General features: G+C 45.8%; 1 protein-coding gene across 1 annotated transcript in view; it reads right to left on the reverse strand.

Moving 5' to 3' along the window:
* Positions 1-26,621, reverse strand: part of MYO15B (myosin XVB) — a 721,855-nt gene that overhangs the window by 97,684 nt on the left and 597,550 nt on the right. Inside the window, exon 39 of the mRNA XM_069654768.1 lies at positions 22,376-22,500. Coding sequence (XP_069510869.1) covers positions 22,376-22,500 — 125 coding nt within the window. The remainder of the gene's footprint in view (positions 1-22,375; positions 22,501-26,621) is intronic.

Genomic DNA, 26,621 nt, shown 5'->3' on the forward strand with positions numbered 1-26,621 from the left:
CTACCAAAAGGTAAAAAGACAAAAGCGAAACACATTTTCCCAGTACTGTTAGTCTGAAGGACTAATCAGTTTCCCCATAGCAAAATGAGCAAAGGCCGGTGGAGTGAAGCGGAAGGCTTCACGTTCCTGCAAAAGTCAGGACAGGTTAAAAAACAAAAGCAAAAGGTTTGGCAGTCCATAGAATATGGAGGGAAGGTTTCAAAAATAGAAATATTTCCTAACACTCGTCCCTCTCCCTCAGACTAGGGATGGGGTGGGGGGATCTAATCCACCCCTGCATGGGTTTCCTATTCCAGTCGGTTATACATTCTGGACAGACCATCAGCATTGCTATGCTGTGCACCTGGTCTATGCGAAATGGCGAAATCAAATCCTTGCAAACCTATGGACCACCTGAGCAATTTAGGATTCTCTCCCTTCATGTTCGCTAGCCACTTTAAGGGATTATGGTCAGTCTGCACTGTGAAGTGAGGTCAGTAAAGGGCCCATATGATGGAAAAATATTCCTTTCCCACAGTCCCCACCTGAGCTCTTTGTCCTTAAGCTGGAAACTAATGAAGCATATACGATGTTCTCTTCCTTTATCATCTAACTGCTAATGGACAGCACCTATCCTAGTGTCAGAGGGAACTGTCTGCACTATAACAGGTCTCTGGTAATCAGATGCCCTGAGACCACGGGCCTTACAAAGGGAATCACTCTGACCTTGGAAGGCCTTCTCACATGCCTCAGAACAAGAAACCTTCTTAGGTTTCCTAGGAGTTGTGAGGGCAGTCAGTGGGGCAACTATTGTTCCATATTCCACCATAACGTTTCTGTAATACCCAGTGAGGTGTAGAAAAGCTTTCACTTGGGTTTGAGTTGTGGGGTTGGCCAGCATGGTACACCCTGTACTGTGCTGGGAAGAGGCTGAAGTAGGCCCCCACCAAACTCATGCCCAAGATAGGTCACTGGACCCTGACCAATCTAGCACTTAGTAGCCTTCATGGTGAGGTGGGGATGCTGAAGAGCCTGCAACACAAGTGGATCTGAAGACTGTTTTATCTTCCAGATGAGCCATACAGAATATATTCAACACATGCAGGACATGGTTGACTTAGGTGTTGCTAGGTCTGGAAAAGATCCAGGGCTATGCTAATGTCTGGACTGTCGGGACTCCGGGCTAGCTAGCCTTCTGGCTTTAGCCCCTGATCTCCTATCCGGGGCTGAAACCAAAAGACCCGGGGCTATAGCCCCCTCAGACCCCGCCTCCCACCCCCGAGAAACGGCACTGGTTGACTAACCTTTGAAAAGTAGCATGGGCATTCTATAAACCCTGACCTGGTAAAGTCCCTCAGGTGTTGAAATGCAGTCTTTTCCTTGGCATCTTCTGTTGGGAATATTTGCCAATACCCTGCAGTAAGGTCAAAGGTGCTAAGGTACTTGGCCTCACCTAGCTTGTCCACTAACTCATCTGTTCTTGGAAGGGGTTGAGCATCTGTCTTGGTGACAGCATTAAGAGCTCTGTAGTCCACAAAGAATCTCAAGTCAGCTGCATCTGCTTTTGGTACCAGGACCACTGGATCAAAGACTACAAGAGGGATCTGTCACACCTAGATTCAACATTTTGTGGCCCTCAGACCTTATGTGGGATCTTACTTTGCCTGACAATCTATAGCTCCTACCTTTGGTAGGCACACTGTCTCCAGTGTCAATGTCATACTTGCACCAATGTGTCCAGCCTGGGGTGAGTGGGAACAAGGGGGAAAACTGCCTAAGCAAAGTGTTCACCTCACCGTGTTGCTGTGGAGCAATTTGAGGAGACAATTTGACACCCTTAATAGAAGGGCTGCCTTGGAACAGGTCAGGGAGAGGTTTAGACTCCTCCTCCCTATCTGAAGCCAGTAGCAGGGCTACCATTTCAACCCTAGGGATCAATGCCTTCAACCAATTTTCATGTAACACTTTTGGAGCTTGTCTAGGTCTTCCAAGGACCATTACATAGTTGACCTCACACAGTCTCTCAACAATGCAGTAAGGACCTGACCCCTTTATCCTGTAAAGCTCTAGGTCTAATATGGCTTATAATCATGATTTCCTGGCCTGGGGAAAAATGCACAAGTGAAGCTTTCTGGTCATACCAATGTTTGACCAACGTCTGACTAGCCTTCAACTTGTCATTGGTCTGAGCCATTAGAAGGGACCATCCTCTTCTTCAAGCCCAACGCAAAGTCCACTACATTGGTAGTGACAGGAGGAGTGGGCATCTCCCATCCTTCCATGACTATGGCAAGGGGTCCCATGATAGGGTACCCAAACAAGAGTTCAAAGAGGCTGAATCCAACCCCTTTCTGCAGGACCTCTCTTTAGGCAAATGGTAAGCAGGGCATCAGGAGAACCCATTTTCTCTTCTGGGGCTCCCCGAGAGCTCCAATCATGTTTTTAAGAGTTTTGTTGAATCTCTCAACTAGGCCATTGATCTTTGGATGATGTGCAAAGGAGCATCCCCCCCGCCCCGCCCTGGCTGCCTGTGTGCCCCCCACAACCCCTCTGGTTGCCTTGTTGTCTGTGTATCCCCCAACCACCCCTCTGGTTGCCTGTGTTGTCCGTGTGCCCCCCACTCCCCCCTAGTTGCCTTGTTGTCCGTGTGCCCCCCCTCTGGTTGCCTTGTTGTCCGTGTGCCTCCACCCCTCCCTCTGGTTGCCTGTGTTGTCTGTGTGCCCCCACACCCTCCTCTGGTTGCCTTGTCCGTTATCCCCCTAACCCCTCTCTGGTTGCCTTGTTGTCCGTGTGACCCCTACGTCCTCTCTGGTTGCCTTGTTGTCCGTGTGCCCCACACCCCCTCTACATCTAAACCACTGCAGGAGTTTGTACATTATGGTTTACCATCACCGTCTTGTTGCCAATGCTTGGATTTGACTTTTATGGACTCATTGACACATGGTGCTTCACCCTTCTCAATTTTCATGCTGGACTTTCCCTGCATCTCGTACTCGGGGTGGCCCTGAATTATCCTGTGCCCATCTTCATCTTGAATCCTGGTCTGCATTTGCTGTTCTCTTGCAACATTATGTGTTATTGACTTCTGAAACGGTATTCGCTCTCCCCTCTTGCGTCTCCACTCTTTTTCTCTGTTTTACTCTCTTCTCTCCCCTGCTCCATTTCTCCCTTCTCCCTCTCTCCTCCCTCCTCCCCCTACTTTTTTATTTTCACTTACTCTATCAGAATTGTCCTTGGACCCAGTATGATAGTAACAATGTGTGTCTGCTCCCCCTCCCCTCAATTGCCCCCCCCCACAGCACTATCTAAAATGTCGTCAGGCCTAGCACGATAGTCGCTTGGTCTGTTCCTATCCTTCCTTCTCCTCCCTTTCTCTCTCACCTCCTGTAAATCTCTGGCTCTACCAGAAATGTCATCAGGCCTAGCACGGAAGTCGCTTGTCTGTTCCCATTTCCTTCCCACCCACTCCCCTCCTTATCTGTGTCTTAGCTCTTGCACTATCTGAAATGTCATCAGGCCGAGTATGATAGTTAATTTCACATTCTTACTGTTCATGGCCTGTAAGAATGTCATTAGGCCTCATTATAAGTTTGCCTGTCCGGTAACAACGGTACCGGTAAGCTTGCCGGTACCATTGTTACCGGACTGGCAAACTACGATTTCTGCTCGCGGGTGCCTTCCCGCCCGCCAGGTCTGATCTGGCAGGCGTACCAGCACACACGAGCAGATCATGTCGAATGCACCGGCAACATTCTGAATAGTGCCGGTGCATCCGACCTCCTCATTCCCATTGAAACCTATTGGGCTCAAATGGGAATGGGAACCATTTTTTTCCAGCGCCCGTGAATGGGCAATTACCGGCTCTGGCGGGGCCATAATGACCCGGTAATTGCCCATTCGAGGGCACTGGGAAAAAAAAAGATACCGGCGGCAGCCGTGCCTGTTATACCGGCACGGCTACTGCCGGTATTGTAATGAGCCCCATTGTATTTTCCCTTGTTCCCTCCCTTGCCTTTTTGAAACACATTGTGTATAGGCGCTATATAAATAAACTATTGCATATCATATCATTTATATAACACCCAGCATTCCTTCCACATGGCCTGCATATACTTGGACATAAAGTTGCTGCCTCTGTCAGACACAACCTCTTTAGGGAAGCCAACCCTGGTAAATATGCACAGCAATACTCTAGCAACAGAATTGGCATTTACTGTCTTCAGTGGGATGGCTTCAGGATAGCTTGTATACCATGCTATGACGGTGGGTTCTCCCCATGACCCATTGACACCCGGGGAATTATGGATACATAAAGAGAACAGTTGTATATTACTGCATAAAAATGATTGACTGTAATGCAACAGATGAAATGTTGATTGTTCTAAGACGAATGGTTATCGACATTAAAGAGACTTTGCTCTAAGTTATATACTTTTGATACTTAGGGTAATATTTAAGTATGTATGTTAAGATGACATATTCTTGGCACAGAAGGTAGTATTAAGGGAACCAACAACATCAACCCCTACCCTCTCAAATGGCATTCCCACTACAGGTAGTGGTACCAATGGAGCCTGGATTTTTGCACCACTTTTGACAGAAATATGACAAGTAGCACTAATCCTGAAATTCAATTACCTTCTACTTGTTCCCCCATTTTAGAGGTGCATGCTCAACCTCTCCTTAGTCTTCCTGATGCCAAGATGACCTGCAAGGGGGACCTCATGCACCAATTGCAGGTGAAAGTGTCTGACCTGAAGGGGAACTACCAACCTGTTATGGTCTCCTTCAGAGGACTCTGTGGGCTCACTGTACAGGAGAACACCATCCCAATAAATCCTGTGCTTCCAAGGGGTGTCACCCTCCAACTGGGAGCAGGCCGGTCTCCGTAGGCCTTCAAGTGATGGACACGCACGTTGGCCCTTACTAAACTCTTACCTTGAGGAACCCCCTTCTGCAAGCAAACTATGCAGTACATGGTGATCATGGGGGTTGAGAATTTCAGGCAGCCCCCCTTCCTCCTCAGGTTCAGGGGATTGGCCAACTACCTCCACCTCCACCTCAGTGGCAGGTGAGCTAGGGTGAATCATTTTCTCTCATTTTGACCTAGGTTTCCCCTTTGGCTTTGGTTGGGCCTTATGCTTGGCCAAGGCAGCCTTGGTCTGAAACATTCTGCAGTGTTTCCCTCAATACCCAAGTCGTTGAGTTCATTCCCTAACAGAGCTTTTCCAGGGACATGCCTCTGTACACTAACAGGTATCCTGACCACCCCACCATTAACAGCTAAAGTGACAGCCATAACTGGAACCTTGAGAGGGGGACCATCAGTCAATTTGGCGGACATCAGAGGAGCTCTGACCAGAGTCTCTGAATTTACCAGATTGGAATCCACTACAGTTCGACTGGCCCCAGATTCCCTAATGGCAGAGGTGACTACACTATCTACCACCACACTGTACTTGAAATAATGCTTAGTGTTATCAGGTATGGAGGAATAAGCCTCAGCAACTCTACGTTCCCAGGATCACAGGGAATCTAAAACTCCCTCAGATCCTATCCCACAGGGTGAAGAATCTGAGGACAAGGATGTCCGTGTGAATGCCAGATTCACAGAGTGGACCCCCAAGGTTTTACCCTTACATCTGGGTTCCCACTTCACATGGTCAGATGTTACACAAGCTACACAGGATCCACTGGACCTTTTTATGTAGTGAGGTTTAGAGTGTCCCTCTCATGCTTTGGATAGTTGGTCACACTACCCTTTCCATGCTTACGTGACTTACGAAACCTTTTGTGGGCCTTATGGGAAGAGGTTTTAACTGTAGACCCACCATCTTTCCCTTGCTACTTTTTCCACTCCTCATGCTTAATCGAAGCCTGCTTGTCCTTATAGGTCATCTATGGGAAACCCAAAGATCAGCAGTGATTGGCAGCTTCTTAGGATCTAACTCCTTAGAGTCTGCGAAATGCTGCTTAAGCTCAGGGGACCAAGAGGCAAAAATATGTTCCAGCATGACCAGGTTGATCATGCCTTCAAAGGAGATTACTTTATGGCCTTCTACACAGCCTACTCAGCCACTCAAGTTTTAATCTGTAACAAAAGACACCCAAGTATTACCTTTTTTCTTGTACTCTCTGAACCTGAAAGTATTGGGCAGGCATTTTCCCAAACTTTAAGAGGAGAGCCTGCTTCAATTTATCAAGGTCCTTATGATGAGCTTTTGACATGTCCATAATGGCACTGCAGCCAGAATGGGGTATTCTGCTGAGTAACTAAGCAATCTTATCAGGCACACCTACATCTTGCACCTCACAAGCATACTCAAAGGTTGTTAGCCAATCAATAATATTCTTTTTATCATACATACTGGGCAGATCCTTAGGAAATCTAGGATGAGAAGAGGATTCAGAACCACTGCCAGAACCAAGAGAGGTGCCTGGAGGCCCTTGTGGTCTGGCCAACTTTAACTTGTGATCCCTATCTTTTTGTTTCTCAAACCTGTCAAACTCCAGCTTAGCCTGTTAAATTCCATCCTTTTCTGTCTGAGCCTGAGCTTTTCTCTTTTAAGCTCCCACAAGGCCTCAGCTTCTGAAGTTGACAGTGAAACATTGGGAGACTCCTCTTCCCTTTCCTGTGTACCCACGTCAGGGCATACTCGTCCCACTCAGGGTGACTAGAGCAACACAAAAGAGGTGATGGCTGTAAGGTTATGCAAATCAGGCTTGCATGTGGTCATGCATGTTTCGGCCTAATTTTTCAGTGAGATGTAACTTGGGTCTCTATGCCCAGCAGACACAGGACCCACATCTGGGCATACCCGCCCCACTCAAAGTGACTATAGCAACACAAAGGAGGTGTCTGGGGTTGCTTGTAGTCTTGTGCAGAAGGGATGTGACCAAGCAGCTCAGGTTGGACCATCACGTTTGGGGTGGGACCAAGCCTGATTTGCATATGGTCTTTCCACTTTATGTACAATTATGATATTCGTACAGCACCAACATACAGACCAGTGAAAAGGTCAGTATGCACATTGTTTTGGTAGGTCTTTACAGCCTTCTGGAAGCGGTGTGTGTAATGCCAACCCATGGTAATCCTACACATATCCCCATAGAGATCTACAGACTACAGAAATGGGGACTAACACCACCTTATCACCACTTGTAATCTGGCAGTAACAGCACCGGGCCAAGTGGTAGCAACTAATTCAAGTTTAGTGGTAATTCAGCAGAAATACCCTGTAATAACTATCAAACTCGTGATGAGGCCAATATTGTTGAGACAGTACTCATAATATTTCTCTTTGAAAAACCAGCATAAAAGGGGGCACTACTGGTATATATTGTCAGGCCGCCCAGTCTTCATCGTCTCGGGAGGATAGCTCAGGGGCAACGTGCTCTCCATGGAAGCAAGACGACACAGAGCAACACAGTTCCGATCCCTGGGTCCGCGCTTAGAAACCTCTGGGTATTAAGCGCGTTATAAATAACCTATCATATCATATAATAACAACTTGAAAGAATGCAGTGCTGGTATGTATTATGTTGGCAGTGTCACAGTGCCCAAAGAACACTATAACTCCCAGTGATGGTTCAAGGGTTTCTATTGTATAATTAGGTAGGGCACTAGGACACCCCTGACTCTCTCACCTACACGAAACATGTTCCTCCCTAGCCACGGCACCCTTCTACCTCAGGTTCTTATATAGAGCTTATTGACCTCTGTTATCTGTGTTCTAACTTTCTATCAATGCTGACCTAAAGGCAATCACCTAATCTATCTAAGCTCCCAATGGGACCATCTAGCTTAAGCATATACTAGCAATGATGTTAGTTGTAAAGGATTGTTGTGTAGTGCCTTTCAGACACTCAAGGGCCATTCTTGCTTCTTCCTCTCACACCGTGATGTTCCTTTCCCTGTCGCTCACTCTCCTCCTCCTACTCTCCTAAGTCCAACTTCTGCCCTCCTATCCCAATACTTCCCCCATCTGACCAGTGTCTCTCACCCTCCTTCCGATGCCTACATCCACATTATGAGGTTACTCCCTCCTACTCTCTCTTATGACTCTTCCCTCTCCAAACCACTTCTACTCCTGCTCTTCCCGCACAATTACCCACCTCCAGACTCCTACTCCCTCCTCCACAGTCCTACTCCCTCATCCACACTACTAATTCCTCCTCTTTACAACTGCTAGTCCCTCCTCTACACCACCTCTCCCCCTTCAAACTACTACTCCATCAACCTGCTACTCAATCACCCTCCTTTCACTCTCTCTCGAACACTAACTACTCACTCTCTACACTCCTTCTAAAACTCTCAATTCGTTTACAGGTAACAGATGCTCGCATCAATCAATACCTCACATTTTCTTCAAAATGCTGAAACACTCCAGTCCACTTTCCTTCCTTCTGCCAGTCTCTTGGTCCATTTCCTATCCCACTGCTTATCCTCGCTCTTCTTTCCCAATTGGCTCCATAGCCCTGACCAATCTGGTTCTGCCTCCCCCGCCTGGGACATGTTGCCAGGTTCAGTGTGCATAATAAGAGGGTAAAGCCCGACCCATATCTTCAATGTGGGTTCACCGTACTGCAACCATGGTGGTCTGCATTGGTGAATGTCGCAGGTTGCGTTCCGATGCTGTGTTTTGGCGGTGTTACAGATCATTATTGGGAAATTAAGTTTTCTGGTAAGCTGGTCCGTGGCACTATGATATTTGTAACTCTGAGGGGTCTCTGCTGCCGGAGCATGGTGCGTGTCTCTGACTATCTGCGGTGTGCTGCATTCCTGTGGCTGCGCAGATCTTCTGTCTCTCCGCTCGCTGGTTCTTTGTCTTCTGTCAGTGCATAGAACTCCGCTGGCCAGATCGTTTGGCTTGGAGACATTGTTGCGCTATGTTCATGCGGGTGGCCTTCCCAGATTTCTGGAACTTGTGGTTGCTTGCAATGAAAGAAATAAGACTGACAAGCATTTGCCTGCAGAGGTATGGGGTGATGCAAGGTGGTACCATTCAGATACAAACAGGCACTTGGGGAGTGGGCATGAATTGGGGCCCTTTAACCTGCCACCATCTCCCTCTGGGGTAGGAATGGCTCTGGCTTCCACCCTTATAGGCCTCCCACCCCAGGATGAGAGGAATTCCTACGTTTTGAGGAATTCCTATGAGCTGTTGAGGCTGCTTACCTTGATGTAGTCCAACACTACTTTCAAAATTAGATTAAATTCATATATGGTGATTGTTCACTACCTACATCTGCAGTGAAATGATTGAAGCAGGAGTGCGACTGGCACCCTAATTCTTCAACTTCTACTTGCCCGATCTTGACGTCACAATTAAACAAAACTCATAATTTGCAGGTGAATGTTGGTGCCTATAGGTTTACCTGGGTGTTTTACAGACAATCTCGTTATAATGGATTGTACTCAGATCATCTGCAGAAAAACGTAGGTAGGATATGGGATTATTCTATAGCTAATGGTGTGACACTCAGCTCTGCAAAATGATATATAATACATGTTATGTGGGATTAAGCATTTTAAGAGGCTGAATTATCTCCGCTTATTGGTCCTTAAAGAGGCCACTTATTTGGGTTTCAATATAAAGACTTCGTTGACTGCTACTCATTTTTATAAATGACAAAAAAAACTGAATGTTACCTTTAATTTTGAAGCAAAAAAGGTTTTACTTGGATCAGGGGGCTTTACAAAAACTCCCTTGGCCCAGCTATATCTTCAGAAGGTTTTTGCAGTGCTTCTTTATGGTGTTGATCTGTTCCCTAGATTATGCCGGAAGGGAAGAATTTAAATAAATAGGAAGGACTAATCTAACACACCTTTTAAATCGCTCCCAAAGTCCTTGCCTGTACAGGCAATCAAGGTAGAACACAAGATTACTGTCCCTATGTATGTTGGTTGTTCTAAGAAGTTTAAAATTGTATGTAGACATTTTACAAGCAAAAAGAACACTTCATTGGCCCAGTTGTGTGGTCTTGTGTGCGTGGGAACAAGTTCTCGTGTGTATTACTGTAAGGAAGATTGTAGTTACTGGATGCACCAGTTTGATCTTGATCTTCTAAAGCTCAATGTGCTTGACATTGGATTTGTGAAAAAGAAAGCTTTACACTTTGATTGGAGCAATAATGACATTTATCTAAAGGGCAAAAGCTCCATAGAGGAATTTGGAAAGTGTTTCTCTGCACCTTTTGAGAAGCCTGAATAGTTAGAGATTCCCAAGTAGAGCATGCTTGAGGGTTTTTATGCAGTTTAGCTTCATTCTGCGGCCAACTAATGAGGTCCTCGGTTTGCAAACACGCCTAGAGCAATCGAACGATGTAAATGTTTTGTAAAGATTGGAACAGCATTGAAACCCTGAAACATTTATGCATATTTTGCACAGGCTTAAGTGACTTAAGATCCTCACATTCTGCTCGATTTGTACAAAATACAAAGATGCTGCACACTAATGAATTTTGGATGATACCAATAACAGCTAGAGAAGTTTCATTAATTTTAGCTATTTGCAGATTTTAACTGATTACTTCAATCATTTCATCCAACCATGAATTGTATAATCAGTATTTTACCCTTTTCACTATTTCTCTCTGCTTTTGTATTATTGATTTTTCTTTTTTGTGTGTAATTGTTAACTGTCTTTTTTGTTGTGTTATCTAGATTTGTGAAAGGATTGTGATAAAGCCCAGCCTATCTCAGGGCAGTGCTTGAAATGGAAACACAGAAGTGCAGATACTCACTATCGCAGAGTGCCTGCTTACTTTTGAGAAGTGTCGGTACTCCTCCAACTCCTCCATTAAAAGTATTGTCTTCCTGCTGAGAAGTGCGGTCGGTTGCCGCCAGACTCCTAGCACTTTTCTGTGCCTTATATTCCGGTGCCACCGGGACATAACAAGCCCCAGTGGATTGGGAAGTCAGGTGCTGGAAGATGTTATTCTCCATTCCCGTGGAGTCCTATAGGACTCCATGGGAGTGAGGAGACCGAAGGAACGGCACCATTGGGGATGGTGCCAGTGGTTCTGTGACAAGTCTGCCTACCGGGATGTTGTGCCAGGCAGGTCAGACCTGCCGTGCGCAACAGCCCCTGCAAGCAGATTTGTAGTGTGGCGATCCGCAAAGGGGCCGGTACATTGCTACTGGCACCCTTATTTCTGGACCGCCATACTTGTAATGAAGCCCCATGTTTTTCAAATAAAAGAAGTGCGGGTACTCAGGACCGGCAAGTACCTGCCCGTTTAAAGCACTGGCTCAGGGGAAATGCGTTTGTCTTGGAAGCAAGATAACACAGAGCAAAACAGGTTTGAATCCCGATCCCGTGCTTAGAGACTTGTCTCCCGTATTAAGCGCGTTATAAAATATTAATTAATTAATAAATAACAAAATAAACTTCCATGAAAATACAAATGTTTTACAGTTTAAGAAAAGCCTCAGAAATAAACTGGGTGAGATTAGCCTGAAGTTTAATGCACCTGCTGATGTGATCTGAGTAGATTTGGCTCAGATCACCTAACAGATACTTTGCTGTTCATTAATGACAATACCTCTAGGAATAATAATATATTGACAATGACTCACTCACTGTGCAAAGCGAGTGAGTTATGGGCTCTTCTCTGGAACACATGTCAAGGAATGTTATTGGAATAAATAACCTCTGAAGTTGCTGCAGTTACATGAAAGCTCCCCGCATACACCATTATGAAAGCAATTCCGTCCCCTGGCTGCTTAAGACTTTCCACGGCTCTGCAATGCCCATTGCTCTTTTTTTCCTAGCACAACACTTGTAAGTGCTCCATGCAAATAACGCTTTGGACACTCTGCCGTCCTGCAAGCTGCTATTAGAAGTGGCCATGTTGTTCCAGTCGATGCTGGCCCCTCTCTGCCTGTGTACGCTCTCATGCTCAAAGCATGGGAGGCACAGCATACTGTGCGGACCTGTTTTTGACTCTGCCTGCCCCCTTCATTGCCCCGAGAGGCTGAGGCGAGCAATGAATGCGCCCCACGCAGCTCATTTTAGCATGGACACTAGCCTGCTTGCCCAATCACTGTACAGGGCAGCGCAGCAGATTATGAGGTGCACACAGCGGTGCAGCCCATACTCACCTGTGCAGTTCTTTTTTTCAATTTTTAGAGTAGTTTATATTAAAAAGAAAAAAGAAAATGGAGTTTGATTCTGAAGTTATTCACCGCTTTGATCGATAGCCTACCTTGACTGACTGCCTGCAGGCTGCCTCCCTCCCCTCGATTGCTCGCAATTGGATGATCTGTGCCCCATCACCCTTCATTTACCAGCTGCCATTTGCCACTCTCACCACATCAGCAGGATGTGAAGAAATTGTACTATTTGGAAGGATGATGTTGTATGTAGGGTTGTGGGTTCCTCTGCTGTCTACTGGTGGTATCTTGGTGGAATGTCATGATGTAAGCATGGAGTGTTGAGTGAATGACTGACATGTGTGCTCTGAGTGAGTCAGTTAGATCAGTTGAGATGGCTGGATGGATGTCCAGTTCTTTTTCTGTCACTACAACTTGACAACTGGTTATGGAATAAACATACTTGTCGACTTACCTGGTGTCCCTGGCATAGTATGTAACCAGAAGACCCCCATTACTTCACTGGCGACAGGGTGGTTTTAGTTGGTGAGGAGGGGGCAGCAAGTGGACAGGACACTGCCCTCCACGTCACATCTATCGATTTGGGCCAGCTATCAGGACCAGGCTGAATGGTCCTGTTGCGCTTGCAGGCAGAGCGGTGCAAGCGGGGTGCTGGCAGGAGTAAGCAGGAAAGGGACCTGGCTGCAAGATGCCCGGGCCCCATGGACAGGGAGTACCATTGGCAGAAGTCTGCAGGAGGAAGGACCTGGCTGGAAGGTGCTGTGGTCCCACAGACAGGGAGCTCAGTTTGTGGCCGTTCGACACGAGTTTGAAGTCCCGGAGAGTTGGTGGGCCAGGCCGACTCATAAGAGCCAGCAAGGCAGGAGCTGGCTGGGTTCTGAGGTCCCAGAGTGTTGATGTGCCAGGTGGACTCATCAGCACCAGCAAGGCAGCAGCTGGTATGAGGGAGTGGCAGGCAGTGGGCGTCAGTCACAGGAGCGGCTGTTGTCACGGATGAGCGGGGTGAGGTACCTTGCCGACCTTATGGAGGTTGTCCCACCTGAGGACGGCGTAGAGAGCAGTGTATCAGGGATCAGGGCCTACAGGCAGTGGCCGGATGGAAGATCTTTTCGCTCAAGCGACAAACGAGTGTCTGGTAACGTCAGGTAGTGGCAGCGGAGTCACGGGACTGTTGTGCACCGAATATCCTGACATGCCTGCAAGGTATCAGAGTGGGAACTCTGTGCGGCGCGAACATGTCAGGTCAGAGCACGGCCGTGTTGGGGCTCTTAGGGTTGGCGGCACCATTTGGTTGACTTAACTGTCAGAACGGTAAGTTCCCATTGCCGTGGGACTCCATGGAAATGGGAACATTGAAGAACCAGCACCGTAAGTAACGATGCCGGTGCTTTAGTGATTTATCTGCCAGTATGTGCCTGAACTAATGGCAGGTCAGACCTGCCAGTGGTTCCCAGCCCCTACCGGCAGACTCAGAGTGAGCGGGTCCGGGAAAAGGTACTGGTAACTTTGTTACCGGCACCTTATTTCCAGACCGGCTCACTCCTGAGGGCCTTTGTCTAAAAGGCGTTATTTTGTTAATCTTCAGCATATTCACGTGTTTTTAGATCTTTAATGTCACTTTTATTTATTTGGCGTTTTTTTCTGGTTCATTCAAACCTTTTGCCATTTTATCATATAAAAAAAGAAATCCAAACAGTTTTACAAGACAATACAAATACATCTTAAAAAACATTTCCAACCACGTTATTCAGCATAAATCAACTAGACAGACATATTCAAAGAATTTAGTAGATGTTAAAAACATATTCTATCATCAGATTCAAAATTAATTGTTAATTGGCACTGGTAATGCTGGGATATTACAGGTGGCAGCAGAATGGTAAGTTCCCACTCAAGCATAAGCGGTAAGTTCCTATTCAAGCATAAGCGGTAAATTCCCATTCAAGCATAAGCGTTAAGTTCCCATTCAAGCAAGGAACATTGAAGCATAAGCAACTCAAGACCTTCCTCTCTTCCTCTCCCCTACTGATGAACGCGACTGCTCCGCGCACTGGTCCCCTGGTCACCCTCTGAACACAATGTTTAGGAATGAGAAAGTTCTTAAATTGTTACTCTGATTTTTACATTCTCTTTACTTAGTAAATGTTGTCATTTCAACAAGGCCCTGCCTAACATTAAAATCCGGGATAATGGATCTGATGTGATTAGGAAGCCAGAAGCTCTCAGTTTGTGAAAAATCTTTTCTTCTTTGAACGCTCTCAAATCGTTACATCCCAGGCAAGGATTACCCACTGGAGAGACAGTGGATTGGATTAGAACACTGATCGATGAGATCACTCACCATACAGAGGTTACAACACCCTACAAACGTGTAGTCTTTCTTTTAATTTATACGTTTTATTATTATTCTGAATTCAAAAGAAACATTTTTTGGGGAAAACTTCAAAGTTTTAATTCCAATCCAAATATTTATGGCGACATATTGTTTAACAGCCATCCGATGTTAACAGTCTGTTCCAGAAGAACTCACTTCCCATAAAAGAATCACCAGTCGGGACATTGATGAAGTGCTTATGTGTCTCATCCTTCCTACATACACATTCAATGTGATTCACATGCTCTGTCCTTACAGAACCTGCATAACCTTTTGTCTTCAGGTAATCCAGTTCTAGGATCACAATATTTGGGGTTGGAATTAAATTTAGATAAAAACCGAGTAGAAGTGAGTCTTTCAGAACATTGAACTGCTATGTCTGAACCCTGGTGGCAAACCACCCGTTCCTGCGATGGAGGTGCCATATGGGAAAGTGCATATAAGTGTCTTCCGATCCAGGGGGCTAAGCCACTCCTCCTCCTTCGGTGAGGCGATGATTTGAGCTGGGTTAATAATTTTGAACCTCTTCCTTGGAACGAATGTTAATGTTAATGTTAAAGTGTCAAACTAGAAATTATATCGTGCCTCCTATTGCTATGAATATATGTATATTGGCCTACGCCAAGCTGCTAACAAGCTGCTTATAAACTACATGTGAATAAACTTGCATTGCAAGGTCCTGACCTTAGAATCCATGTAAACTGCCATTTTGGGTCAAGCCGCCATTTTAGGTTTTCTTGCTCTATAAAGTCACCATGTGAGCTAAAATGGTGGCCTATGTTATTCAGAACAGAACTTGATTGTCATGACCTCTGTACAGCTAATGTATAACTTGCCTGCAGGCCACTTGTTAGGGTCATGAGCTGAGACCTTGTCCTTCTGCTGACCTGTGTGCAATGGATTACCTGTATCACCGAAACTGATCTATAATTGAATGAGAACACCTGCTTAACTATATTGTATAAATTAAGTCCCGCATTGTAATGTTAGGCCTAGTGCATACATTATTACCATTTCTTCTTGTTAATGTATAAACCTAAGATGAACTATATTTGACCTGGCAAGGGACCCTAGAGCAGTAACTTATTTATGGAATGGTTAACCCAAAGGAGGGCTGAACAGCAGGCTTGAAATGTATAAAAGCCTGACTGTTTCAATGAATATTTGCACTCACTGAGCACACCGAACCACGCCAGAGTTCGCTGCGTTTTACTGAGGGTCGATAGCTATCTGAATTTTGTTCTGTTCTTTTGTAACTGGATTCAGTATAAAATAAATTACTTTGTATGTTCCTTTGTAACCTGTGTTTGGTGTGTTACCTTTTTGGTTACCCTGCCTCATATTATTTACTTGTTTTCACAAAAGGACATTTGTACCGCGCACTATCACCACCGAAGTGGTCCTCTGGCGGCTCTGAAAAAGGGGAGGAGAGGGGGTGGGTTAGTGGGAGTAAGCTGGAAAAGTGCAAGAGAGCAGTGATGTGCTGTTGGCAGCCTCAGCCCGGTGGGTCCGTCGGCTGGGCTTGGGGTGTTTTATGGTCCGTAGTCTATGTGTGGTTTGTTTTGTTGTTGCGTTGTTGTGAAGTTTGTGCGGAATGCTGTGTTTAAGGCTTGTGGTTGTGTTTGGTTATAGTTTGAGAGGTGTATGCAGAGGGATGGAATTGTTAGTTGGTTGGTTAGTTGGCATTGCTGTCCTTGCAATTGTGGTATTCCATCTAGGTCCGGTACATGCTAACAGTCACATTTCTATCTGGATGCCGCGCAAGCTAGGTTCACAATTCTAAGTGTGGTGCATGCTAAGAGTTACAAATGCTAACAATCACATTTCTGAAATTCCATCTAAGTGTGATATATGCTAACCTTCACATTTCTGTCTAGATTTGGCGCAGGCTAAACTTGGGAATTCCATCTAAGTGTGGCATATGCTAAGAATCACATTTCTGAAGTTCCATCTGAGTATGGCATATGCTAAGAATCACATTTCTGAAATTCCATCTAAGTGTGATACATGCTAACAATCGCATCTCCGTCTAGATTTGGCGCAGGCCGAACTTGAGAACTCCATTTAGGTGTGGTATATGCTAACAATCACATTTCTGTCTAGATTTGGCGCAGGCCAAATTTGAGAATTCCATCTAAGTGTGGCACATGCTAAGAATCACACTGTCTAGATTTGGCGCAGGCTAAATTTGAGAATTCATCTAAGTGTGGCATATGCTAACAATCACACTTCTGTCTAGATTTGGCGCTTCTATCTAAGAGTGGACATGCTAATATTCACAATTCCGTCTAAGAGTGGACATGCTAACAATCACAATTCCATCTAAGAGTGGACATGCTAACATTCACAATTCCGTCTAAGGGTGGACATGCTAACAATCACAATTCCGTCTAAGAGTGGACATGCCTACATTCATAATTCCGTCTAAGAGTGGACATGCTAACATTCACAGTTCAGTCTAAGAGTGGACATGCTAACAATCACAATTCCGTCTAAGAGTGGACATGCTAACATTCATAATTCCGTCTAAGAGTGGACATGCTAACATTCACAGTTCAGTCTAAGAGTGGACATGCTAACAATCACAATTCCGTCTAAGGGTGGACATGCTAACAATCACAATTCCGTCTAAGAGTGGACATGCTAAGATTCATAATTCCGTCTAAGAGTGGACCTGCTAACAATAACAATTCCATCTAAGAGTGGACATGCTAACATTCATAGTTCTGTCTAAGAGTGGACATGCTAACATTCACAGTTCCGTCTAAGAGTGGACATGCTAACAATCACAATTCCGTCTAAGAGTGGACATGCTAACAATCACAATTCCGTCTAAGAGTGGACATGCTAACATTCATAGTTCCGTCTAAGAGTGGACATGCTAACAATCACAATTCCGTCCAAGAGTGGACATGCTAACATTCATAGTTCTGTCTAAGGGTGGACATGCTAACATTCATAGTTCCGTCTAAGAGTGGACATGCTAGTATTATGGCACTCTATGTTATTAGTAGGTAAGATAGAGTGGCAGGGTTTTCTGGCGTAGAGTGATTGCTCTACTCCCCACCCATGCCACACTCACGGTTTTTTGTTGGTGTCTGTTGGCTGCAGGCCTCCTTGGCGCCCCCTGCGGACACCTGCAGACACATCTTGGAGCCGCCACTGTAGGAGCCGCCCTTTGCCTTGGGGTCCTTCGCCGCAGGGGCTGCCGGGCAGAGGGCTGCCCTGGGGAGATGGCTTTAATAGTGTAGAATGAGCCAATCAGGGTGAGGGGGTGGTCTGGGAGGCGGGAGGAGGGAAGGGATAGGGGGAAGCCGATGGGGGAACAGGGAGCTGGGACCACGTGGGCGCCGGTACCAGGAGGCACACCGGGCCTCTGATGTTGCAATGAGCGGGCCCTGGAGGGTCTCGTGCGGGGCCATTACTTACCTGTGCAGCGCCTGGAACAATGGCGTCTGCACGGGTCCGGCGACCTCTAAGGCCGTAGTAAACGGGTTAATCATTTTGAACCTCTTCCTTGGAACGAATGTGTATAAAATGGTCCTCCAGACCCTTTTGTCTTGCTTCGGAATGAAAAAGAACATAAGGTAAAAAACATCTGATGGAGTGTGCGGAAGAACCGGCTCTATCATGTTGAGGCAAAGCAGTAAATCACTTTCCTCCTGCAATGTTCAGCAAAGTTGTTGGAGGTGGGGGAGGTGGTAAAATCTGTATCCTTGACAAATGACTGATATGGTCCAAGAGCTGCCAAACAGCGAAATGATGCCAAAGTGAACAAACCACTTGTGTTGAGTGGCATTGGACCTTCGAAGAGCCAAACAATGGCAATCTCAGACAAGGGTCTGTAGCTGCTGTCTCATCTGTCCCAGCTTTGAGAGCGGTCTTGGAACACTCTTAACCCGCCATCTTTTTTCTGAAAAAGACCTCGTCAGTAGTCAGAAAAAGGACCTCCTTGCCGAAGGTCAAGACCCTGATCTTGTCCTGTGCCTCTAAGTCACTTAAGCCATGGGACGGTATAGGCAGTGCATCCAGCCCCAAATAAATCCTGCAAGCAGCTGCATCAATGTGCCCTGCACTGATTTACTGTGATTTTATTGCGGAAATACCAGTGACGTTCAATTACAAAGTGTAATAAATATTGCATGAACAAATATTGAAATGCCTTTTACAGTGCACATTGTAAAAATTCCTATTTACGTGGGGGGGCGGCGCTCCTAGCCCCTTTACCTCTCCTACTCCTAAACTATCCTTGTCTCTCTCCCCTGTATCCCAATTTTAACCTAAATATTTTTTTTACACCTAAAACCCACCCCTATCATTACATTTTCTTTTCTTTGTTTCGATATTTTTTTTTTTTAGGTATTTTTTACTGACTGTTCTTTTTTGTAATATTTTTTCATCTTTGTAAATCTATTCTTTATTAGTTCCTGCAACAGTATCACCGGATACCCCCGGCAGCCGCCTCTAGTATTTGATGCTTTACTGCTTTAGTCTCAGAAAGGCCTGATAAAACGTCATTGGCAAGCTCACCTATTTCCCTCTTAAGCTTCAAATTGCCAGCTCCTAGAATGGCATCAACATTAGTGTGCTGTTTGTGAAGAATGTTGTGCTCAGCGTGTCCAGGGCTTTGTCCTCCTTCCTCTGGAGTGGCAGGGAATGGACAGTTCAGAGCAGTGGAAGAGGAAGAAAGTTGACGCTGAGATAGAGCCACCAAAGCCCCTGTTAAATGAGCCATTGGATGGGAAGCCAGACATTTCCTCTGGAAGGAGCCTAAACTTGGTGCCCAATCTCCTACACCTTCTTCTGCCCTATGTGATGGGGGCAACTGAAGCCCCTTCGGAGGGGAGAGTGTACGTAGAATAAATGGTAGAACGATTAGCTAGACTCTTGGTAGACCCCAAAACACTAGAAAACTGGCAAATTCTTCAAAATCAGATGCTGCGGGATCTCGCATCCTGTGCTAATTTGGGGGAAATGCAGTCATGGATGGCCTCTTTGGGCCAGAAAGCTCCCTCCTCGTCTCAATCAACTCTCCAGAAGACTAGTCAAGCGGTACCTGAAAGACTGGAAAAGGTAACTCAAACCTCCGCTCTGAAGAGGTCTCAAGCGGGCTGTCAAACAGACCCCATAGAGACGCTCGAAGCAGGGCCAGTTGCACAGGTAGAGGCATCTCTCCCTACTCTTCGCCCAGAGGGCGGGTTTTTATCGGAAGGTTCTCTGACCCCCTCTAAAATGGCTGTTCTACCGGCCCTCTCTCTGCCTATGGATATCCGTCACAGAAAGGGATCTATGGCTAGGATTTTGGACCCAGACGTACAGAGTTTTGTTCTGGATCCGAGAAACGTGAATATTACCAACGTTGCCAAGCCGAGTCACCCGGAATCCAGGGAATCTTTGAAGAATAACATTTTAGCCTGGCTCAATAAAAAAATGGGGCCCAATTGTGTTAGAACTAAGGACCTGAAAGTTCGGTGCAGAATTACGATTGACAATTGGTGCTCCATTGCCAACACAGTGTATCATTATAGGCTGTGGGCTTAACAATTTCCCTATGTACTTGAACCGGGTTGTAAAGTTACAAGCCTCTTCCTCAACGACTAACCTAAGAATTGTTATGAACTGATGTGGTTCTGTTTCTGAAGTTGTTGGCTATAGTAGCTGACTTTGATTAAGGCCTGTCCATTTGAAACTGTTTTATCTGTTTTGTATTTTGCTCTGTATATGCTTTGTTTCAATGTTTTTCTTTGTATTTGTCTGTATGTCGTCGCCCTTAAGTCTCAGGGTCAGTGGAGCGCGGTACAAATAAATGTCATTCATTCATCCTTTCCATCTCCCAGGACCCTTTGGATTTTGGGCAGGGGGCACATATTTATTTGCAGCAACAACGGTGGGAGTTTGACCTCTTGGCATGGCAAGGCCATAGGAGGCAGGGGAACTGGTGGAGAAAGCGGTGGAGGAGGCCTTGCCATTGGAGACAAGAGTGCTGTCACCTGTACTGAACACTGCGGTCGAGCATGTGGCGGTCATCTACACACAGGTCTTCACAGAAATGGGATGGGCAGAGATGGACCCTACTGGGACTGAGGGAATGACTAGCCTGATAAGGTCAAAGAAAATGACATTATGGCAGGGGAGATCATGAAGACCTTAAATCTTGCCTGGATCCTAGTGCCTTGAACTGCTGATGGAAGGTAGGTATCAGAATTGGCCCTGCTGGGATCATCTGCATAGAGGTCAGATTCTCCTGCATTGGCTGCAAATGAAGCAAGACCTAGTCCAGTAGTCTGTGCAAAGGTCGCACAGATTATCTCCCAAATAGGGCTGGAATGACTTCACAGTTGACTAGGTCAGAATAAGGCTGCTGACACAGCATATTGGGTGTTTGTCCAGTGAGTTGAGGGCCTTCCAGAGTCCCTTGAGGGACCTACAGAGCAGAACCAGTGACAGTGAATCGATTCCCCAAGAGTATGTGATAAGCCCTGAGTGGCACCGCAGGATCAGACCTGTTGAGGGAAGCCAACAAGCTGAACTTAGCTCCTGGAATAGCCCTGCGCGCGACTCGACTCTGTTGGAAGAGGCCTGCCAACCTCTGAATGTCCCAGAGGAAGCCTCAGAATGTCATGCCTTGTACGAATGTCCTTGCAGCCAGAATACGTTTAGTGGAACCCTACTTCGCCTTAGAGCACGCAGGGAATGTGACCAGGCTGGTGTAAAAAGAACACTACTCACCTTGGTTGAATTAACAAACTCTATGATTTGTGGAAGCAGGGGAGCGTGGAAGACCGTCATCCACTTCTTCAACAGCTTTCTCAGTGTCTGACATGAAAAAGAATCAGAGTTTGCGCAGAGGACCCAGGCATGATACACGCTGAGGCACTCTAAACAAAGTGAACTAGGGTCAGCTCTGGAGATATACCAGGAGCAAGAAACACATTGCTCCACTTTGCTGTTGCGGCGCATAAGAGCCAGGGAGGCAGAAAAAGAACATATTTTAGGTGTTGTGAAGCACAGCTACTGTGTGGAACTCCAGTCCCCACCTGAACAAAGAAAAGTACATTTTGAAAATGAATGCTGCTGCACAACCTGCTCCTGCCCCATTCTCGTTCCAGATGACATATCATTAGCATGGAGGAAAGGAGAAGGGATGTAGGAGTATATCAGTCATTATTCCAAACCCTAAATTAAATGTAAAAGACATCAGGAAGTAATTGTAATTGGTTATTTATAACGCGCTTGATACCCAGAGGTTTCTAAGCGCAGGCCACGGGCTCGAATCTGTGTTGCTCCGCATCTGTCTTGCTTCCAAGACTAGCGCATTGCCCCTGAGCTATCCTCCCGAGATGGGAGTACATTGTAGATGGAATGCATAGAAAATACAGCCAGCCCAAAATACCTTGGAATGAAGCCTTTCTAAGGAATACTGGCTTTCAATACGAATCTTGTGGTACTGCTAAGAGCCTCTTTAAAATGGAGTGGGTAGGCGGGAAAGCAAGGGAAATAGCTTTGCCTGCTTTTCCTCAGCAGCTGAATCTTCTAAAACCAGTGGGGTATGAAGAGTTCCTGTGTAGTGTGGGGAACCAGGGAACTGCTTATGTGTATTCAGACGACTCCATGAGTCATCTCAGCCATTTGCCAAGATGGATTAGAATTAAGTAAATGATCATGGCTGAGTGGACTTGCTATCGTTCACCCAAATCCTACAAGATCAAAATGGGACTTAGTTACATGTTTTGTCTGTTTATACCTCATTCTCCCTATGCAGTTTCTTGCTCCTCTCGGGTCTATCTGAGAATAATCCATTTTTTAGGAAGCCTGAAGCAAAGGAAACACAACACACACACACATAGGTGCTTAAAGGGTTTGGCACATGAGTCAGGAGGGCTTCGAGCACTTTGAGCACGTACTTGGAAGGTGGGCCAACAGCCCCCTTGACGAGGTGCTGCAAGGCTGCTAAAATGCCAGTCTGCTTCTCCAGTGGAACAGTCCTGTCCAACATGAACAGCTTGCGATTTAAATATTCCCAGAGTACCTGCAACAGAAGGGAAAAGGAAACATGTTAGAGAGAGGCACATGCCCTCCAGGGAGGTAGGGCAGATGGTTCCCTGGGGAATGGAAGACTTTCCCGACAGCCTGGTACACCTGAACGGTCACTTACATAGCCAGTCACATCAACCACCTCTTAAACATACAGCTTCAACACTACAACAACCATGTCCTGTACCAACCCCTACCTAAATGACCCTGCCCTTTGGCGTCAACATTTTGCTTCTAAACCAAAACCTAACCAACCTTGCACCACTTCTCTCAGAAACCTTAGGTTAAGATCCAGATTCTGTCCTACTAAACCTCAGACTATTAGTAGAAAACGCTCACTTCAGGACAACTCTCAAAGCGATACTAACCAACTTCAAACATCACCTAACCACCATAGCACTATCTATTTCAGAAATTCAAGATTAGGTTCCCGGCGCTACCATGAAAACCCTTGCCCACACCTACCCTTGACTTGTAAACGCCCTAGGCACCTAGTCAAGTTTACAAATGTTACCTGTGGCACCACCACTGTCACAGAGATTACCACTGCTACCTACCCAGTTATTAGTGAACCTAGTGTTAGAGAGCCTAGTGTTAAAGATACCATGATCAAAGGGGCCCTTATTAATGCCAGATCTCTCCCAGCTCATGTATTAGACATTGCAGACTTCATTACATCTGAAGACCTGGACTTCCTTGCCGTCACAGAAACATGGCTACATGCAGCAGCCGGCCCATCACTGTCCCTTGCCATTCCAGACAACTATAGCATTATCAGATGTGATAGAAACACCAACTAAGCCAAAGGAGGCGGTATTGCCTTTATCTTCAAGAACTCTATTGAAATCAGAACCATTCCTAATCTCCAGATCCCATCTGCCGAATCACTATCCATCAAACTGCCTTTATCACACAACCACACGGCCACAGTGCACCTCATTTATCGTCCACCTGGACCCATTTCTACCTTCTCTGAGGACATTGCTACACTCCTCGCAACTAACACAAAGCCCAACTCGCAAAGTATAATACTCAGCGATTATTAGACCCTAAGGACACTAAAGCCCTTGACCTAGTCAGTGCATTATCTGATCTTAGATTCACTCACCACATCCACAAGCCTACGCATATCAAAGGTAGAACTCTTGTTTGGCTTGCCGACTTGAATTGTACGATTAACTTGATGTCTATCATACCATGTGTCTGGTCTGATCATCACAAAATAATCTTCTCAATTAAAGCCACCCCACTCTCCACTAAAGTAAATATTGCACCTCTATCCACACCCGCAATAAGAAGGACATCATGACCAAAAAACTTCTCCCATTAATTCTTCCCCTTCTCAATAACACATCAGCCTCCCACTTGGACCCTACAGCTCTAGTGGATGTATACAATCAAGCCATTCTAAAAGCTTTAAACACTATAGCTCCCTTAAAACTGCACAAACCTAAACCTCGACTCCACCTCAACTCGTGGTTTGGCTTCGAAAAGCAAAGAGAAATTCTGAGGCACATTGGAAAAGCCGCCCTACCGAAGACAATAAAAATACTCTAACCAATGTCTCTTCGAACTATAAAGAAGCTATCTTTTTAGCTAAAAAAGACACCTACAATAAACGAATCACACAAGCTGAATCTAACACAAGAGAGTTGTTCAAGATCCTCAAAGAACTTGAGTCTTCCAGTGCCCCCCTTGATAAATGCACTACTGACACCTCATAGTGCACAAACATCCAAAAGGCACTCCTTCATAAAACATCCTTGCTAAAAGCAATACAAAAAAATGTAGTCTACTCTCAGATCCACAGTCTAAACGAACTACTCACAACATCTCTGTGCCAGAACATGCATTTAAACCTTTTAGTTTCTCACCTCTGTCCCCTTGGGAAGTGGAAAATATCATCAAAAAGCTCAAACCGTCCAACTGTCAAGGTGACTTATGCCCTGCTCCAGTCATTAAAGCGGATGCACATGACTTGCTCCTTTCATTACCACCTTCATGAATACTTCCTTCAAAACAGGAACCGTGCCCGACAACCTCAAAGATGCCTGGGCCATCCCCGTAATCAAAAAACCTACCCTGGGCCCTAGCAAACCGGCTAATTATAGACCTATTACAACGGTGCCCTTTCTTTTAAAAATTCTTGACCGTGCAGCTTATCTTCAAATTCAGGAATACCTAGAATCAAACAAACTCCTTGGCCTTAGGCAATTAGGCTTCCGACCCAGACACGGTTCGGAAACGGCCCTGATTGACCTAATAACACAAATCCAAGACATAAAAGACAAGGGCAAATTAGCCCTCTTCTGCTTGATTTATCAGCAGCTTTTGGCTTGGTCAACCACCAAACGTTCTGCCACCAACTACAAATAGCTGCTCACTTTTCAGATGAAGCTACATCGTGGATCAAATCCTTCCTGGCAAACAGAACTATGAGGGTTTTCTCACCCTCTGCTTCTGCTGAACCTTCACCTGTCCTCTGCAGGGTCCCGCAAGTGTCGTGTGTCTCCCCCACGCTATATGATGTTTTTACGAAGCCTCTCTTTGACATTCTTGACTAGCTGGGTGTCACATATACAAACTATGCGGACGACACCCAGATACTCATCCCTATCACTGGCAACTATGTACCTGACACAAAAACCCTGAATGAAATATACTCTGTCATTCAAGCCTGGATGGCGCATCATGGGCTTTGCCTAAATGACGAGAAAACTGAGTTACTTATCCTTGGCTCACACATCAGACTCAACAAATTGGACTCTACCTTCAAATCCTTCATTATCGATGGCAACACCATCAAGGTATCCAACAACACTAAAACGTTGGTTATCTACCTTGATGACACACTGTCGTTCACTCGACAGACTAATGCTGTGGTAGCAGCTTCATCTTACATATGCAAACTAATTACCGCATGTAGGCCCTTCCTTACTGTACCTACCTGTATCATCCTTGCTAGAACCCTAGTCCTGGCAGAAATGGATTATTGCAATGCCCTTTATCTATGGACTAGCCAAAGAAATATTAACAACTTACAAGTAAGGCAGAACAATGCCATCAGAGCCGCCCTTAATATTTCAAGGAAACTCCACATATTGGACACAAGACGCAACCTGCATTGGTTTTCTGTAGATCACAGAATCTCCCTTAAAACCCTTGGTTTGACACACAAAGCCCAGGCGAACCTCGGCCCGGGATACCTCACCAACCGGTTCGCTGCACACACATCCACAAGACCATTAAAATGTGCACAAGCTCACTCCCTATCCATCCCTAGATTTAAGCTCCAAAAAGCTGGTGGTTCCAGCTTTGCGGTTTTGGCAGCCACACTCTGGAACACACTACCTTCCTCTCTTAGATCTGAACCTTCACCTACTTAAGAGTAAAACCAAACTTTGGCTTCACAAGCTTGACGGCGACAGCTCGCATACATAAGGTACTACCACTCTGACCTGTGATCTGGAGGGCCCTCCACGTCACCACCTTGCTGTCTCTACCTCTCCCGTCAATTTATTTTATGTATCTGCTCAACATGCCACACCTGTATATATTTGCTTTTACCTCGTCCCTGTTGAACTACTCTATGTATCTGTTGAATAATCCTTATGTATGTATCCATGTTCAACCTAGCACCCGTTCAATACTGTGTATTTACCTGCTATTACTATGTGACTTATGAATAATCCTTTGCATCCTCATGCACTCCATCTAAGTCATGCGCCCAGATGCCCAGGGCAAGGTGCGCTATACAAATAAAATAAAAACAAATACAAACTATGTTGCAGTCACTGGAATGCCAATAAGAATGTGGTACCATTTCCTGGTCATGAGATGAAGGGGGGTGCAGTCTTTTGACTCCAAGTAGGAATAAGGCTTAGTTCCCTCACTCGCTCACATGCTTGCAATGCAACGGAGGAGCATACCCTGCCTACGATGAGACAGAGGTGCACCCCCTGGCTTTAATTAGAATCAGGTGTAGGGTCTACCTTTTGAGGAGAATCCGGGGTAGGGCCCTGAATGGGATTAGAAGGAGGTGAACCTGCCTGCCTCCGATGAGACAACAATGCAATGCTCTGGCTGTAGGGAAAATACGATTTAGAGGCCATGCCC

Source organism: Ambystoma mexicanum, chromosome 3q (assembly GCF_040938575.1).
Source record: "Ambystoma mexicanum isolate Mex_15411 chromosome 3q, UKY_AmexF1_1, whole genome shotgun sequence".
Lineage (NCBI taxonomy): Eukaryota > Metazoa > Chordata > Amphibia > Caudata > Ambystomatidae > Ambystoma > Ambystoma mexicanum.